This window comes from Homalodisca vitripennis, chromosome 8, assembly GCF_021130785.1.
Source record: "Homalodisca vitripennis isolate AUS2020 chromosome 8, UT_GWSS_2.1, whole genome shotgun sequence".
Classification (NCBI taxonomy): domain Eukaryota; kingdom Metazoa; phylum Arthropoda; class Insecta; order Hemiptera; family Cicadellidae; genus Homalodisca; species Homalodisca vitripennis.
The window spans coordinates 31397977-31416197 of NC_060214.1; the positions used below are offsets into that span (position 1 = coordinate 31397977).

The window sequence follows — 18221 nt, forward strand, 5'->3', positions numbered from 1 at the left end:
TACAGTACGATGAATTAGGGTTTGTTAGCGTATGAAAATGCGTTGCGTCAACAGGGGGGGGGGGGGAAGGAAAGGAATGACCTATCCATGCTATGACAGATATTTTACGCATTGACATTTCATTTTACAATAATTATAACACTACTTCTTTATTGACACCATAAAATCACAAATAATTTGATAATTCTTCTGCAAGTAACTGGTTATTTATAATTTCTGCTTATCATAACAGGAGCCAAGTTTATATCCCGCTTTTGACAAGATATTTTTGTTTGCTAACAAGCAATCATTTTGCTCAGCTCAAAATAACGTGTTTAAACAGTTTCAGAATAGGTTTTCAAACCATTTACCACAAAAAAAATGTTATTCATTTTCGGAACAATTTAGTTTAAAAATACTTGTAATAACTCCTGATATCAGATTTTTAATTCAGGAAATATTTGAAGAACAGTTTATTAATTATCTGTCATTTCCGTGAAGGATACATTGGGATTTCTCCAAGAAATTTAGGTTTATAATAAGTGATAATTGTTGCTAATCCAATTAGATTATGAAGATTTAAGAGTTAGATGTACTGATCTTAATTTTACTTTTATACCTTGCTTTTGGTCATGGAATTGTGGGGGAATGTTGATTTTAAAGATACGATTAATAAATATCCATCTAAATGGTTTTTGGTATTTGTCAATATCGATAGTGATTACTCAGAAAACAAATCAAACATTTGTTTAAATATTTGTATAGTTTGCAAGAAAAGCTCAAAAACCTCTGGATGCGTATTAATTGTATATTTAATAAAAAACGCATACCATAATTCTATGGCAATTTAGGGTTTTAAAGTGTTATGAGATTTAACTTTGTTCTTATGAGATAAAATTAAGATTGTTTCACTGTAGCCAACTCTTAAGTAATGTAAGAATAGTAATACCTTGTCAATATCTGTCAAAAAGCCGATTCTTTCTTTGTAGATTTGTATTAAGCTGTTAAATCTTTAAAAAATCAATTGAGATATACATATTAAACAAGGTGAAATTTTTATACCAGTTTTTTACATTTTTACAATTATTGTGTAACGAACTAAACTGTTTCAAATTATTTCCTTTTCTTAAAATTAAATTATTCTAGAAATAACTGTATTTTCCAGTGTTTAAAAATTTGTATTTGGTCTATGATATAACTTACTCATTATTGTTATTGCTCACATTTGTTCAGCTGCTGGTTTGAAAAACTCAGTTGTGTTGACCTTTTAGATTTGTCTTGATCATTTTTAATAAATTCTTTTTTCAACATGAACCTATTATGATCTGGCCTTAACAATCAGTCATTGCCTTTTTGTTTGTATATAGTGAAGGTGCCATTTATTGATTCTTCCTTTTCACTGTACAATCCCACGCATTGTTAAAACTTACCAGTACCCATGCTGTATATTACCCTGTAATACTATTGTGTATGAAACTACCAATATTTGTAAAACCCAAATTGTCTGTATAAAGCTTGATCTCATAATAAAAATATTATATTTAATCTATCAACATGTTTCATTGGAATTACCTTTTTTAATTTATGGGTTCACTCTTTAATTTTTAAGTGTGTTCTGGGGAGTTAAAGTTCTTTGGAAACCAGGCAGCAACATTTACTGTATGTGAGTTAAGAGGGAACGCAAGTTAGCTGCCAGGCTGGGATTTGTGGCATTGGAATTGTCTATTTGATTATGAAAGCTTAGTAACTAAAGTTATTGCTGTATTGTTATTCAATCCTGGATTCTCTACCATTACGAAGTATTAGATAATCAGAATCAAAGGTTCATTGTCAAATTTGAAGAAAACCTGTCTGGAATTTGACTTATAGTGTCACTTACTTATACATACACAAATGTATTCTGGAACCTAGGATCGGTTCAAGCTTCTGGGATTAAGTATCATAAGGCCACATAAATTGGTCTTATTCCTCTTAGAAATTCATTAATAAACTCCTTCAATGAATTCTAGGGCTACACAGAAGGTAAGTTATGATTTGGTTGAGGGTAGGGGCCGCCTCTTGTCAAGGTGCCATGACGTGGGATAGCAGGCATTTTATCTAGTCATGCCATCGGAAGGAACGAGAGGCTAGCTCTGTTTCAGCCTCATCCAGTCTAAGCGTGTAGGAGACAATAATACCTGATGTCCAGGCTAGAACATCTATGAAAACTGAGTTCCATCCACTTCAACAGTCATGTTCCGCAGAAGAGTACACTTATCGATCAGTTCTTTTACTCCAATATCTTGACATTTCTGTTAGTGATAAGGTTTCCCAAGTGTAAGTGATAAATCAGTTTTGCTGTACCCACTGGAAGGTATAATCCATTATCCAAAAGTAACCCCTTTAGGGTTCACCAGTTTTTTTATCTCACTTTTCTTGTTAAGTGCTAAAGAATATTGTACATCTTGATTTATTTTTGTGCGTTTATTCCATCAAAACATAAAAAACCAAATAAATTTATTTAAGGATATAGAAGGACTCATAGTTTATTCTGTTGAAATTACATTGCTTCTTTAAAAAACCTAAAATAAAAAATAGCCCAATAGGCCTAAGTGTAACTAACATAAATAAAATTAAATAATGTCCCACTGAGATTTTGCTTGTCTGTATTCAAGCCATGGCTCTGGGTACTGTGGTTGGCCGAACAAGAGTGTTGAGGTAGTGACGTAGAATTTTCCGCAACTGTTTGTTCTCCGTAGACAAAGCATCTTTTTCTGCAGACAACTCCCTACACTCCAGCACAACCTCATTATACTGTTGCCAGAAGTTGTCCATTTCTTTCAGTGGTGTTTCATCATCCTAGAAAATAACAATTTCTTTATTTAAACACACATGTTAATCTAAGAGGTGAGAGTAAGTTTACATTAAATAACCTTACTCTCTAGCCTAACTCTTACAGCCTAGTTTTTGTTAAGTCGATAGAGGAATTTTGACAAAAATTACATAGTATTATACATCATCTTCCATTTTACATGCACTTTACTTTTTAGACACATGAAAACTAATTTTTCTAAAGTTAATAAATTATCTTGTTAAGAGCCAGTTTTGACACGACCTTGAGTAATATTTATTTAAAATAAAAACATTTCATACTTATACTTCACCTCAGTCTTATCTTCATTTCTCATAACTGCACTGTAGTTTTTGAGCTTTTCTTTTTCAGAAAGAAATTTTTGACAAGTTGATGCCATTTGCAGTATTGATTCTCCTCTCTGGGCAAGTTTTGTCAATTCCTGAAATCATTGTTTATTTTAGTCATATTAAAACATGTTAAAATCATATTTGTAAAACTTCACCCAAAGCTGAGCCATAAAATAATGATTATATATCTATATATGGATGAAGTACTTAGTATTGAATAAAGAAATTTTAATTCACATTTTATAAGTGTAAGAAAAAATCATAAAAGTTTATTATTAAAAAAAACAAGTTTCTAAATTTTTCCTCAATTTTTTATTATGGCATGTTTTTAGAAATGGAGTTAATTTATTTCAAACTCGTCTTCAATGCAGAGTATAGATGAAAGTGAAGGAGACGTGGAGTTTTGAAGATAGTTGACATCAAACAACTCCCTATCCAGCCATTGATTACAAGAAACACTAATTTTTGTGATGTATTCTTAACTTTCTTAAAAATAATAGTTATGAGTTAACTTTACTGAGTAATTTTAATATTTAAGGGAGTATTTTTTACCAATTTACATAAAGAAAATATTGTTCTTTTATCTATAAAACCCAAGAGAAACTGGATCAAATTCCGCTTTGTACTCTGCAATTTCATATAGCAAGAAATTATACTTAAACTTATGTATAATTTGATCAAACATTTTCAAAATCAATCATCCATATTAAAAATAAATAAAGAAATAAAAGCATCTATTGAACTGTGGAATTCGACCTTGTTCAGGTTCATCCTATATGATCTAAACTAATTAACTCTGATAAAACTCAATATCACCAAAAGGATTTATTAAGAAGATTCATTAAGTGACTCTTTAGTCAACAAAGTTTGATCTGGAATTCTTGCATAACTAGTCAAACTTTCATGGGACTTGAAATTAAGAAATACTTGATTGATAATTTCTGGAGGGAAGGTGGGGAAAGAAAAATGAGACAACCCTTTTTCTATAACAATGGAATAATTTCCATCTGCTAGATCTGACTACACAACTCACCTTGATGACTTCACTGCTGACTACAGCTAGCGTAGTCAGTTTGGATTCATCTCTCGCCTGGTTGTGGTTGATACTGTGTCTCATCCTGTCGAACTGCGCTAAGAACTCGCTCTGCTCCTCCCTCAACTCCTTCAGTTTTACTGTATGGGTGCAATGCATCAGAGCCAACTGTTGCTTCAGATCCACTATTAAGTCCTGCAATTGAAAGATTCAACTATTGAAAAATTCATTTTGTTCAGCGATCAAACTCAATTAAAGTAACTATTTTATTACCTTCCCAGAAATCCCAAACCAATGTAAAATGTTTTGTTATACCTCAAAAATACGAAATATCCAAGTAAAGTTGTATTTATTACAAAACTAAACACAATCCTAATTTTGACTTAACTGTTGTAGTTATTAATGCACTTATTTAGCTTTTTAATTTTTTTATAAAATAAGAGGTTAATCCTTAAAAATCCTATTAAGCCTTATTCTGCCCAACCTCATGGACTTGTGTAAGGATCTTATCAAACAGAATAAGGAGGAAAGTCAAATCAGTACAAGATCGATGGTACTGATAAAAAGTGCAATGGTCACAGACAGTATTTGAATCCATGCTATCTCTAACTCAGATCCAAAGTCCAACATCTTAGATCACTGAACAATTGGTACTTATGGTTATGAAAATAATTTTGTAACACCGAATTTACAATCATGTGCAGTCAATGAAATTTACAATTTTGAAATTACATTGCTCCCAGGAACATTTCTAGTTTCGGAAATAAATTAAGGTCACTTAGATTGTTGATCTGGATGTTACTTTTAAAGTACTATGTTGTTTATGTTAATGTCAAGTTCTAATCCTAAGTTTTTATGCTGACTGCCTTCCTTCCTCATATTTAATTTGTCAGTTTGTTTTTCGAAAATTACTTAAAACGTGGTAACAGAATAGGGTCTCAACTTAATATATGAGCTTCTTAACCCAAATCAGAGGGACAAAAAGACTTCTTCATGAAATATCTTTTCTTCTACCTCATATGAAAGCTTTGAATTACAATAATAATGTATGAAGGGAAACAGTACTTTCCTTTCCATCTGTAACTAAGAGAAAGAATGAAGAGAACAAAACTTCTACTGATTACCGAATACTTGTTGACAGTATCACAGTGGCGAAGCAGTTGCTCAGTGTTGGCCTTATCCTTGGCACGCAAAGCGTTGTAGTGAGGTCGGTTGGGCGCAGTGTCAGTCACATAGTCCTTCAATACCTGCTGTATACTGTGCCACACCTCTTCTATCTGTAGACTTCCCTGCTCTTCCACCTTCTCTATCTCACTTTGCATCTGTAGCACAGTACATTATCAGGTGCTGGTTACAGGAGACAGAATAAGTGAGAGTATAAAAAAATCACTTGCAAATTTATACAGATAATAGGTGGTAATACAAAAGAATGTATTATCTAACCAATCAAAACAAAATTATTGATTTAAACTCAATCATACAGTATAGAAAATCTATGCTGTGCTTTTTTAAATTCCCTTAACATTTTTATTGTATATTGTGTACTACACCATAACATATGTTTTTAAGGAGATGAATAAATCAAACTTCAAAATTGTAATGTATTGAATTACAATAATAATTATAATAATAATTATTATACATATTATAAATTGTTACTGGCAAGTTAAAGCCACAGCCAAAGACCAACTGTATGATCTATGATGCTGTGACGTCATATGGGGTGATTAGTTTGAATAAATGCCATTGGCTGTTCTCATCACGCCACCAGATCACACCACCTACTACTTCCAGTGTCCTGCCCTTGTCTCTCTCTCTGTTACCCTCCAACCTTAACCGAGCACAGTCGATGATGTAAACTAATTCAGTCTTTTATTCCGATTCCCCGTAACCCGTACACAACAAAAATGTACGCAACCCCCAGGAGTAAATTATAGGTTTCATGAAGCTGTTATATACAGAGAACAATTCAAAACCTAATTTTAAAAACCGAGACTAGACAAAAAAAGAATCCACTCAACAGTTTTATTTTGAGGATATCAACATTCAATTCATCGTGGGAGGCTTTATGTTCATCGCACAATGGACAACATCCTGTTCGAAGAGCAAGTCCCAATGGAACTGATCTTTACAATTTTTAATTTCAACATAGTCAGAGATAGGTGATGTTTCTAAACCAAATTTTAATCCTCTTTGTTAACTAATTCTAAAGTTTTTTTGTATACAAATGGATACACGCTAAGACAATAATCTGCTCTTGTCACTAATGGGTGGGAGAGGCTTTGTTAAATGATCAGCCAAATAAACATAAGTAAACACAAACTTAGTTCATGTGCATCTGCAAAACCCTGCAGATATATAAAATCTGGCATTGTCCAGTAAGAAATGTATATTTGTCACTGAATATTGCAGTTATATATACAGGGTGTTAATAAAGTCCTGCACGGCCTTATTAATTCTCGAAAGATTACAGGTAAAGTAATACAACTTTTTGAAGAAACTACCATTTTTTTTGTTGCAGGCAATAACCCACAAGGAGCCAGAAGAAAATTTTAAATGAGAACATAGGTCAAGTAGTAAATGAAATTAGAGGTCTTTATTAGTGGAGTACAATGTCCGAAATCCGACTTCAAAAGGTTCACTCATTTAAAAACTTTTGCTTGTTTAAAGTTCGAAAGATCTCGTACAATGTAGGACCTGTTCTAGATGTTTTAATATTCTTGTCTTGGTTCAAGTTATGAAAGTTAAACTTAGTAAATGAATACTGGACTTATGAAATAATTTTTAAGGTAGTTAGTTCATCATATACACTGTCTTACGGAGTCTGGATCCAATAACATCACCCACTCAGGATAAGGCCATGTCAGGGTAAAGTTCTATTCCTGAGAATGAGGATGAGGTCTCCATTTCCCGTTCCTTCAAGAACTCAAGCTCTCCTCATCCCTTGGGAAAGTGCCTGCCCTTGGGGGGAATAAAAACCATCTGAGAATCGGTCACCTAAATATACAACTGCTCAATACGGGGTTTTACTAACTGACTGCCTTGGTTTCTCTAATTTTAAGAATTAGCATAGCACACTGAATGTAGTTTTCCATTTAACTGACTGATGTGGTTTTCCCATCACAAATTGTCATCCAAAGCAACATCAAGAAATTTACAATTTTTGTGGAAGTTAGTTTATTTTGATAAGTTATTTCAAGTTGTTTTCTAAAATTTTTAACAAGGTGAAAATTAATAATGTTTTGGGAACTTTTAAGGAGATTTTGTTAGCTTTATGCCGATTAAAAATGAAATTAATGCTTTCATGTAATTTTTGAAATGGGTAAATTTTATTATCAGGTTTAATTACATTTTTGGTATCATCAGCAAAGAGAATTAATTTCCCACAAGTTGAACTGATTAGGTAAGTCATTTATAAAAATTAAAAATAATACGGGGCCTAAAATGGATCCTTCGGGTACACCTGCCTCTAAATAGCGGGAAGGGGAAACTCTACTACCTGGCTGCAACCCCTCAGAAAGCTACAAACCAATTGAGTACATTGGCATGATCATATGCTATAATACTTCAATTTATTTGACAAAATGTCATGGTCTGTGTACAAAAGAGATAACGAGAACAATGAATAGTTGTTACAATCATTTATATGTTTGTTACAGAATTTGTTAATGGCTCTGCAAATTTAAAATTTAAGGATTTACTTAAAATTTTTAAATGTTTCTTATAAAACCTTTCGTTAATCAGGTGAAGATGTGAAACAACTTACATTTATTAGTATTATTACTGAAAATGTATAAAGGAATAATTTTTATTAAAAAAAATTTAATAATGACAATGAAGACAAATAATTAATAATATTAATTAAACTATATTTATACTTATATGGATAAGTAAAGAATTTATAAAAGGAAATCAATTCATAACAAGTAATTACGCAAAGATTAGCCTTGACAAAGACCATAATATCAGAAAATGATACTAAAAATGTTCAGTTAACACTAAAAAAAGATTTTATTCATAAGCTCCGTTTGATAAAGTTTAATCTTACCCTGCATAACTATCATAGACCTTATAATTAGTACTGATTTTTATTTTGATACTATTCTTAATACATACAAAGCATTATTTTGTAAGTAACCTGGTTGCGTAATTCATCTTGCTTTGCTGTAGCACTTGATGTGCAGGCCTTGTGCTGTGACTTGTTGCGTGAGTTCATGTCGTAGATGACAGTTTGCAAGAACTCGCAGGCGTAGTCACTCTGGGTCGAGGTGTTTATTCGCTCGAGATTAGCAGCAGACAATAGAGCCTCCTTTTCAGAGGTGTATCGCTTGTGACAGGCTTCCAACCGGTCCTGGTGCAAGCCTTCAGAACCAAATTGAATGGTAAATTTGATTGTTGACTAAAAGACAAGAAGCTGAAGTTACTTCTCATTTTACTTAATCCTAAAAATAACCTCTGTACTTTATTCCGGAGTGATAGGATAGTCCGGATGGGTAAGGTTGGGGGTAGCGACCGCCTCCTGTTGAGATTTTACGAGGAAAGATATAACTGGCACTCTACCTCAACATGTCACTTTAGAAGAAATGGAGCTCTGGTCCAGCCTCTTCTAGTCAAAATAGGTAGGGGACAGTACTGACTCTTCATGATTAGGCTTTTGACAGCTTTTAAACAGTAAGGAAACTGCACCCACTCAGTCTTTTTTCCGCAGTTAACTAGACCTGTTGAATAAAACTTTTACCCTGATATCTCAATGGCATTTGCGGTTAGTGATGCGTTGCTCCTGGACATCTAGACATGGAGTTGCCTACAGGTAAATAACACATTAGTTTTTTCATGCACCCTAGGACGTACCTAACCAGCGAGTGGATCCAAGGGGTCCGAACTCTCCCCCCCCCCCCCAATGTCTTTCAATTACTTTTTTAGTAAATGATTATAATTATTCAAATAGTTCAGTATTACTGACATGTACTGCTGAAAGATCGTTCTTAACAAGGAAACGGGTCAAGAACTTTTTAAGGGACAAAATGGGGCTTTACTCTTTGTCTACTACGGGAAAATATCAGTTGTCTGGACCCCCCAAACTTTGTTCCAGGCTACGGTCTTGCATGCACCCAGTGTTTTATATCTTAACAGCCAGATGTGAATTCTCCTAGCGGGCTACTGCAGCTTACACAAGCTTACCGTTGCTGAGGTTAGGATATTTGGCATTGTACCACTCAGTAGTCAAACAAAAATACATTAAAAAATGTTTAAGTAAGAAATTGTAGAAAAATATAATATAGGCCTAAAACTTAAATGTGAATAGTACCCAGGAATGTGAAAGGTAGTTTGCCTTGGGCTGAGACTGTACGTGGGACCGGGATCATATTTTCCTCATTGAAAACTATTGTTTATTAGGTTTGAGGTTATGTTGTCATGGTTAAGTTTGTCATGCTGATATGTTTGACCGCATAAAACGAGAGCACCAATTATCTTAACAGCGACGGGAAAACATGTACTATCTATAGCGATAAAGTGAAACAAGTTGGTAGAATATCTGGCTATCAATAATGTTAGCTATATAAAATATTCATTAGTAAATGCCAACTCTTTTTTCTTTCCTTGAGTAGGAAGGGAATTAAATGATATTATCAAAGAAATTTAACGATTCAATTTAAATTTGTTTTACTAAATGGACCAGGGAAATATAAGCATTAAAATTATACAGTTATTCGCTTTGAATAAAAATAAAACAAAGTAAAATATCCCTTCCCGCTTATTTATAAGAACAGTAGATTTCACTAGGGGCTGTGATCTCAAAATGTCAAACTAAAGATGCATTAATAGATAGTTTAATTTATACAACACTGATGTGTATACGATGGCTCTAGAGGATCACATGTTAGCATAGTAGTAATTGAAAACTTATATATTTGTAAGAATATAAATTTGTTTCAAAAACGTGGACTTAATTTCGTTACAATCAATACAAAAATATATTTGTATACATATTCACTGTTACTGTATATTCTAAAACTTGTGTATGTCCGTTATCACAAAACGTCATGAAACATTAAAAATCACGTAAATGCACAACATTGCTGAAAATCACCTGAGTATTCCAAAATTATTTTTATCGCTTTGGTCTGTAATACCTAACAACTGACATATAATCCATTAAGTAGTCAACCGCAAAAGACACTTTATGGCGCCTGCATCAGTTAACGTATAAAGTTTATTAGAATATCCAAGAACTTTTCGCCACTATGATTGGTTGATTAACTAAGAGTTAGCCAAACAAAGAGACAAAATGAATGGGGGTTGTAGGTAATTACCGATAAGGCGGTTGACGATCTGAAACGTGATTCTCCAGCATCATAGAGTACTGGAGCTCAGAATCCTCCAGGTCCCCCAGGAGTGTCTGGATGATCTTATTCTTGCTGATGACAGCCGCCTCGAATGTGGTCCACAGGATCTGGCCAAAACACAGACATAAATTAGTTTAGTGCTGTGACGTCAATACAGCTTCATCCATCAGTAGTTATAAAATATAAAGAAAACAGTTGCAAAATTAGATGTCAACTGGCAAGAATACTCAGTAGGCCCTACTTGAATATTAATTTCTCAATAATAAAGAAAGGTATGAAGATTTACAGAGAGCAGAGTCAGATTAGATGCTGGACATTCATTTGCTAGAGCATAGATATACATCTACCCAATTCGATTTGAAACTCGTAGATGACACTGGTTACATTTATCTTTGAAGTCGTTTTAAAATAAAATAATTTCTTATTTAGTCTATACCTTTTTATTTAGTAAAGTATAGTGTCACTTACCTTCATATTGTCTGTTAGCTCCTTACATTTCACCTTTCGCAATATATGACGCCATTGTTGATTTATTTTTGCCGAGTTCAACCTCATAAATGCCTCTTCATGTTTCAGTTTGTTCTGAAATTATACAAACAAATGTTTCAGTTATTTAAATGTACATCCTAGCAAATTATTGTACTGGAAAAGGATATCAGAGTTATGTCCAGTAGCCGTCATTATTTATTTCAAAAATGAAACAAATATGTTTTGAGAATTGGTATCTGGTATCTTTGTCAGGTGCTACAACTGTGAATGCACAAAAATAATAAGCAAATCAACAATACATGAGGATGAGATTTTCAAAACTAAAACATGACAACAGAAAAGCTTATATATAAGCTTGTCATCCTGAATTGCGGCGTACTCTTAAATAATTACTATTCGTTATGGTGGGAACTTTTGGCGTAGTGGGTTACATACGTAACATATTTTTTTCGGAACAGAGATTAATTGATCGTAAGGTGGTGCACTATTTTTCAGGATATTGGAGGCTAGTTCTTGCCACAAGAAAAGAATTTTGTACTTTTCGCTTACACTTGCTTGTACTAGGAACGCTGGAATAGTATACTCCATCTCAGATGTAACTCAGAATTACTTCAGTGAGTATGGTGAAAGTTACAAATTACTTTCGAACATAAATGTCACTGATGAAGAAATGTTTGATAAATACATTAGTATAATTTTCCGATAATTGATAAGAGGTCTTCAAGTGACAGAAACGTTTTAGCAAGATCACTGTGTTTTATTCTTTTGTAGGGAAGGTGGCCAAGATTCTCATGGAGTCATCAGAATATCCTTTGGCCTCTAATTAGTGGAAAGTCTTAGTTGTGGTGTTTGAATACACTCTAGAACAGAATGCCATGAAATGTCTGAAGGAGCAAAGATATTGTTTTGGAGACAAACAAATATATGAGAGAGATATCTATTATAATCTACAATGGGAAATATGATTTTCTGCGGAAGACAAGAGCTCTCACTTCTGTCGCCAAGATTCAGGAAGATTATTATTGGTAGAACCGAAGACAAATAATGGAAACTTTAGGGCGTCCTTACGCTTTTGAACAATGCATGGGAACTCGGTATTAGCAAATAATATAGTGATCAGCAGGACTTCTAATTTTTGTCTGTCTCATTATTCGAAATCAATTAATAGAGCTTGTTCTTTTTTTTAGTTTGTTAATGACTATGGAAGGTTTGAAAGGAAAATAGGATTTCTGTCGTTTGCCATCGTTTTATGCTACAAAATGTAAAACACGACGTTTCGAGGATTGAAATCAATTTTCTTCATCACGTGGGAAAATAGTAAAGTTGAAAGAAAATTATAAAAGAAGAGAAAGAAAATGAGTCAAATATAACCGAAAACTACTTGGGAGTCCAGACAGGAGAAAATGAAACCAGGCGTTCTCACTGTACAGGATGCTTGTTGGTAAGCAAATCCAACAACTATTTTGGTCAGAGAAAAAAACTCTGTTTTTCACCATATTAGCAGATGAAACCATTATCACTAGAGTGTAATGTTTCATTACGTCTTCAGTACGCAGACATATGTTGTTGTTTTCGTGTTACTCCCTGATCAACACGTTTAGGTAGCCGAGTTTGAAAGTTAACCACAAACCAACCAGTAGACCTACGGTAAAGAGAGTTACATGAACATTTATAAATTAATTAGGTATTCTCATCTCAGTCAAATCCAAAATCAACCGAAGAGGTTTTGTCACTCGTTACATGTTCGTTACAATCTATCTTTAGAGTGTGGTATAAAATTGAATTCACTGAATGGTCTTGTTATTTTCGTCAAAATTGCACAACACACATAACACAACCAAATTTCCAGTTCACACAGACGCGTTAAAAGTTAAAACTTTATAGGCCTACATCTATACAATACGACAACAAACAGCGACATTGCGACAAAACTTTTTAGGTGATTTTGAAGTTGACATACGTAAATAATCGAATTGTCAATTAAATCGAAAAGGGGCATATTCAGTGAATATTACTTCAAATTTAGCTTGTGTATTTCTTCGTTCAGACGTATAAAGAAAAATTATTTACAAATAAAATAGAAGAGTCGGTTTTGGTGCTGTTCAACCACACTACAAATTCCAAATTTACATCTAGGAAGTTTTGTGATTTTTTAGAAGACATAATTTTATTAATTGCAATGTTTTTGGGGTATGTAGTTTTAATTATTATAATAACAGTGGTTATCGAATTATCTTAACATCTGAACATGAATTCTTGACCTGGCGCTGGCGGTGAAAATCAGGCATTGGTCACGTTATGGAGCTTTTAAATTCATTATCTTGGGAGTTTAATTTTGTAAAGCACTATACAAAACTTTAATTTTTAACACCAATTTAATTGAGCAGGTTTTATGATCTACCACGACCAATGCAGCGGGCGCCTGCTTATTAAATTTATGATGTGACTAGTACTGGTACGATAATACAATCACAAATATTGCGTTTTGTATTCAATTTTCCAACAACATCTTAAATGTTTTTTTAAGAGCTTCAACTTAATCATGCCAACATTGCAAAAATGCATTAATGATACCAGGAAGGGGTGAAACGTCCCTTCACAGATGCCGGCATACGATAAGGGCGAAAAGGCAGTGTTTAATAAATGTTTTCAATGCAACGTTCACGCATTGGAAACAATTATGAACTGAAGCATAATGAGACAAACTACAGCTGCCTGCCTTCACACCTGTCTGTGTGCATTTACATTTATAATAACCTTGTCACGTCAACAATGCGTGACAAGAAACGGTTCGTTTTCAAATCTATTGGTGTCGTTGTAGCTTTAGACGAAATTCAACCGACAGAAAATGTTTTCCGAAACAATAAACAAATTGAGAGACAGAGTTTAGTACACGGTATAGGAGAGTAAAAGGTACAGGGTATAAAAAAGGCAAAAGATCTAGCACACAGATTTATAGTATAAATCAAAAGGTCCAAAACAGTAGATAGTCAGAGATACCGATCTAATGTCGAGGTGAAAATTGTAGTTGATTACGAAATTACGGTCTCCCCCAATAATTAGATGAAAATATTGATGTCACTCAAAGAATACCGATCTATCAAAAGGGAACAAAAGTCTTATCCATGTACATGATAGTGTAAGTACTGTAGAGGATTTAATGACATTCTAACTGATGCATCTACAAAAAAAATTATTTCCAGAACACAAGCAGAGGTGAATTGTATTGAAGAGTAAAACCTCTGGAAAACGAATTTGAAGTTAATAAGCCAAAAGCCAAAGTGATATTAATTTACTGAAAGAAATGGATGCAAATATTTTCCCTAATCTTAAGAGTACGGCTGAGTGATAAGTGTGAAAGAGGAAAATATGTAAATTAATAATTAAGATTAGCATGTGTTCTATTTTATTCCATTGCTTCAATAAGAAGGGTCCAGTACTTATGATCAATAATTGTAAGAATTTATTAAATGTAGCCTATTTATATGTTTCATATATGCATAACACCTTTTGGTAATTGTTGATATTTGTTTTGAGGGTGAGTGATGGACTTTGACTCCGCCTCTGTAAATAGATTCCATTTCATTTCATTTACATATTCTGTTAATAATGGTGAAATCCAGTTATAACTTCATCCGTCGAAAGATCCTTTTCAGACTGAAATGTTGTTTCTTATACTCGTACCGCAAGTGAAGACAGGCTGACGTCAATATGTACACGTCAATGACAATGCCTAGAGATAGTAAAGTGAAAGTCACACAAAGTCAAAAGACTCGTTAAGTTCGTCAATAGGAAAATACGCTTGTCCTTCACCTAAACAAATTATTGTATAAACATTTTTTAATGAGAGGATGTTTCTTTTTCATTGCACTCGTTTACTTGTTAAATATTATTTTCTCATTTGTAATAAAATAATTTTTGTTGTATGTTAATTAAATGTGAATATTTAAAAATTTAATTTATAAAACTAAAATTCAAATAATTATAAATAATTTATGTGATACGTAATATAAAAAAGAACTATGAAAAATTTTGTAAATTATTATTGCATGTAGTAAAGAGACTTACAATGATATTGCGTTTTATTATATTACTAGCTGTTTGCCCGCGGCTTCGCACGCTTTTCGTAAGCTTTGCCCGTGCATGAGCATTTCTGGTTCAAGTGAATGAACCAACAAACCATGCACGCCATGCATGCATTGGTGCATTTCTGGTTCCAACGCCGATGTAAAGTTTACCTTGTCACGATCAAGAAAATCTGTCAAAAGTGTATGTTTATAGCCATTGTACACGTACATATACTTTATTATAAAGTGGTTTAACACTCAAGCTTTAAGTTGAACCATAAATTTAAGTTAGAGACAAATATACATGAAAACTTAGCGCTTTCAATTAGTGCTTGGCTATTTAATATACGTGATTGCCTCGTAATTGCAGTTTATAATGTGCAGGCACTTTGATAACTTTTTATATTTTGCAGCGCCACCTCGTGGTGAGTTCCATCAATTGGCATTGGAAAAAACACATATGCATACAAATTTTCATAATTATCGGTCAAATAGTTTCCGAGTCTATAAAGGACATACAGACAAACATTAATCTATATATATAGCCTATTACGGCCTTTAAAATTAACTTTCGCTCTAATTAAACGATTTTACTGATGCTTCGACCAAGAAAATATATTCATATACAGGTTCCGAAAAACTAACTTTAGATTTAAAAGTGGCTACTTCCAGTCTAAAATATATCTGGTGATATAAGTGATTTTTCCACTACTCAAGAAAATGCATATACACGTATGGAAACTACTTCGTGCGTACACGAAAAGGACTACTTCGGACAAAATGCATTTACTGTCGTCGCATTTGAATACAGCAGCTGCTTACTAACAGTTAAATTCCTTTAACATTATCATTATAACTCCGAATTCTGAAATATCCGGACACAATTTCGATTTTCTCTTTATAAAAATCTTCTAAGGACTCTGACGAATATTTTAAAAGTAGAATTTTCCGAATTGGTCCAACCCTCGAGATTGGTGCTTAACAAACACATTCAGATATTAATCTATTTATAAAATAGTAAGATTTGTTTCTATACATTTACAACGCAATTAATATAAAACGGCACATCATCATTTATTTACTGGAATAGTGATTGGGATGTATTAAAAATATCTGTAAATCGTATTGATGGCAATGTCAAAATATTAATAAAATACGTAGATAATTACTTTTAGACTATAGAAATGTAACGTGCGTTTTTGTACGTAAGTATAGAAAACGTAAGTCTGTTAAATATATTTTTTGAAATTATGTTCATGTTAAATAAATAAAAATATATCTGTCTACTAATAAAAACTTATATCATTGCGCGAAATATAATAAAGTTCTCAAAATCAAATCAGCATCTCAAAATAAGTTGGGCCCCCAAATTGAAATCCTGGGTACGCCACTGGTACTTTGTAAACAAAAATTGATTACGTAGTGATCAAAATTGAACACAAATGTAACCACTGAGAGTAATAATTGTGTTAATAAATGAAAAGTTAAGTAATCAAGAATTTAAAGTAATTGTGGAATATGAAATTAAAAAGGTATACATAAGTGTAATAAAATGTTGCATTTTGTTTAATCCATTCCCTTTCCCGCTCATTAAAAACTGGAGCAAAAGATTAAATTTTACGTTTAGTAGTAAATAGATTACGTTATCATAACTATTTGCCGTTATAACTAGGAAGACAATCGCAATAATGATCAAAAAGATAAAACTCCTTCAAATATTTTTCTGCAATCACATTTCTCTTATGTACTGCTCTTATTTGAAGGCGCCTAATAAATTCTCAAGTTGTTTTCGTACCAGAAGTGACGTTATGAATGATATACCCTTATCTCTGGTACGGCTTTATCGGCTCACCTTCATATAAGTGGCAATCAGCTGTTCCTTCCTTCGCCGCGCCTCTTCCTCTATGGCGGCCCTATGCTGCATGTATCTTATCCGTTCTTCCTCCGACATCCGCGCCAGCTTGCTTCCTTTTCCTTTCTTCTTCGGACCCATCCTTGTATTCTAGGAACACTCGAGCAACAGTAACGCCAAGGAAGTACGATGAACCGTGAAAGGCAACTGGAATGCTAGTCAGGTAGCCTCTGGGCTCTACTTTTTGGTTGCTTAGCAACACAAAACAACTCCATGGCAACTATATAGCTTGTAGTGTTTCCACGGGCACTATGATGATTTGTCGATGCCAAGAGATGGCTCATCAGTATATTATATCCCACCAAAACAGTCACACTCTTCTAATATCACATTTAAAATATGCTTTTAAATAAAAAAATGTCTAACCTTCCATCAACCAATACTTCACATTATTTGCTCCCCCCCCCATCTTACGTAGTCAACCACCTAAATAAAATAAAGAAAGAAACTTTATTTCTCACAAATAAAAATGACCGATACAATTTTTATAATATTGCACAGGCTGACCAAAAAACATTTCATTACGTAAGCAACATATACATATGCAACTACAACTACTATTACACTATACATCACTATGAGAAATAAAGAAAAAAAACTCTAATAAAACGTTATAAATGAATACAGTGAGATATTAATATTTACTCATCATACAGTAAAATGCTTGATTCGTATCATCAATTGATATTGTAAAAACAAGGCAGTAGTAAGTAGCCTATGCCAGACCACGTATCGTGTAACAAGCTTTGCTAAAGTTTCATGTACAATTTCAAATATACAACTCATTTCAGAACCCCTAAAAATGTTGTCAGTCCCCTGCGTGATAGATGTTTCTGGCTATATTTTGGAAAATTTTTAGATTAAAGTAAACCCTATTAAATCCTTACACTCAAACCTGTTAAGTCTTATGGGGACATAAACAAGATATATATTTCTTGATGTATAAGGGCAGACATGGTAAGCCACGCACTCAATATTTTTTATCAGCCTAAGCTTCAAAGGCGCTCTGCAAAAATTCCATTAATTCCACATAACATTGTCTACATGCAGAAATAAAGTTTCATTCCGAATTTCAAGTACATGGCTCAATTACTTCTAGAGATATACAGAAAAAAAGCAAAAAGGTACATAGACAGACATATGACTAATGGGGCCAGCCAGCCTTGCCAGTGGTAGAAAACTATACGAACGGAAGATAACATTTTCCAGCTTCA

The 18221-nt window shown here is 33.3% G+C and overlaps 2 protein-coding genes across 2 annotated transcripts; both read right to left on the reverse strand.

The window, feature by feature from the left end:
- Nucleotides 1-2576: 2576 nt before the first annotated feature.
- LOC124367124 (dynein regulatory complex subunit 2-like) lies at nt 2577-8548 on the reverse strand. The gene is made up of 5 exons (XM_046823778.1): nt 8331-8548; nt 5317-5514; nt 4193-4387; nt 3123-3251; nt 2577-2817 (listed from the first exon to the last, which is right to left on the reverse strand). The coding sequence occupies exons 1-5, from the start codon at nt 8406-8408 to the stop codon at nt 2629-2631; spliced, it is 789 nt and encodes a 262-aa protein (XP_046679734.1). The 5' UTR covers nt 8409-8548; the 3' UTR covers nt 2577-2628.
- LOC124367125 (dynein regulatory complex subunit 2-like) lies at nt 8425-17127 on the reverse strand. Its single transcript, XM_046823779.1, has 4 exons — nt 16948-17127; nt 11008-11121; nt 10507-10646; nt 8425-8554 (listed from the first exon to the last, which is right to left on the reverse strand). The coding sequence occupies exons 1-4, from the start codon at nt 17086-17088 to the stop codon at nt 8506-8508; spliced, it is 444 nt and encodes a 147-aa protein (XP_046679735.1). The 5' UTR covers nt 17089-17127; the 3' UTR covers nt 8425-8505.
- Nucleotides 17128-18221: the final 1094 nt, after the last annotated feature.

Bases quoted from the DNA above. Each gene is read 5' to 3' on its own strand.
- LOC124367124 (XM_046823778.1), bottom strand. From the start codon at position 8,408: ATGAACTCACGCAACAAGTCACAGCACAAGGCCTGCACATCAAGTGCT. The intron at 3,252-4,192 runs GTGAGTTGTGTA...CAATGATTTCAG, and splicing joins TCAGCAGTGAAGTCATCAAG to GAATTGACAAAACTTGCCCA. The intron at 2,818-3,122 runs GTGAAGTATAAG...GTTATTTTCTAG, and splicing joins GAAATGAAGATAAGACTGAG to GATGATGAAACACCACTGAA.
- LOC124367125 (XM_046823779.1), bottom strand. From the start codon at position 17,088: ATGGGTCCGAAGAAGAAAGGAAAAGGAAGCAAGCTGGCGCGGATGTCG. The intron at 10,647-11,007 runs GTAAGTGACACT...TGTTTTGGCCAG, and splicing joins AGCTAACAGACAATATGAAG to ATCCTGTGGACCACATTCGA. The intron at 8,555-10,506 runs GTAATTACCTAC...TTGGTTCTGAAG, and splicing joins GATCGTCAACCGCCTTATCG to GCTTGCACCAGGACCGGTTG.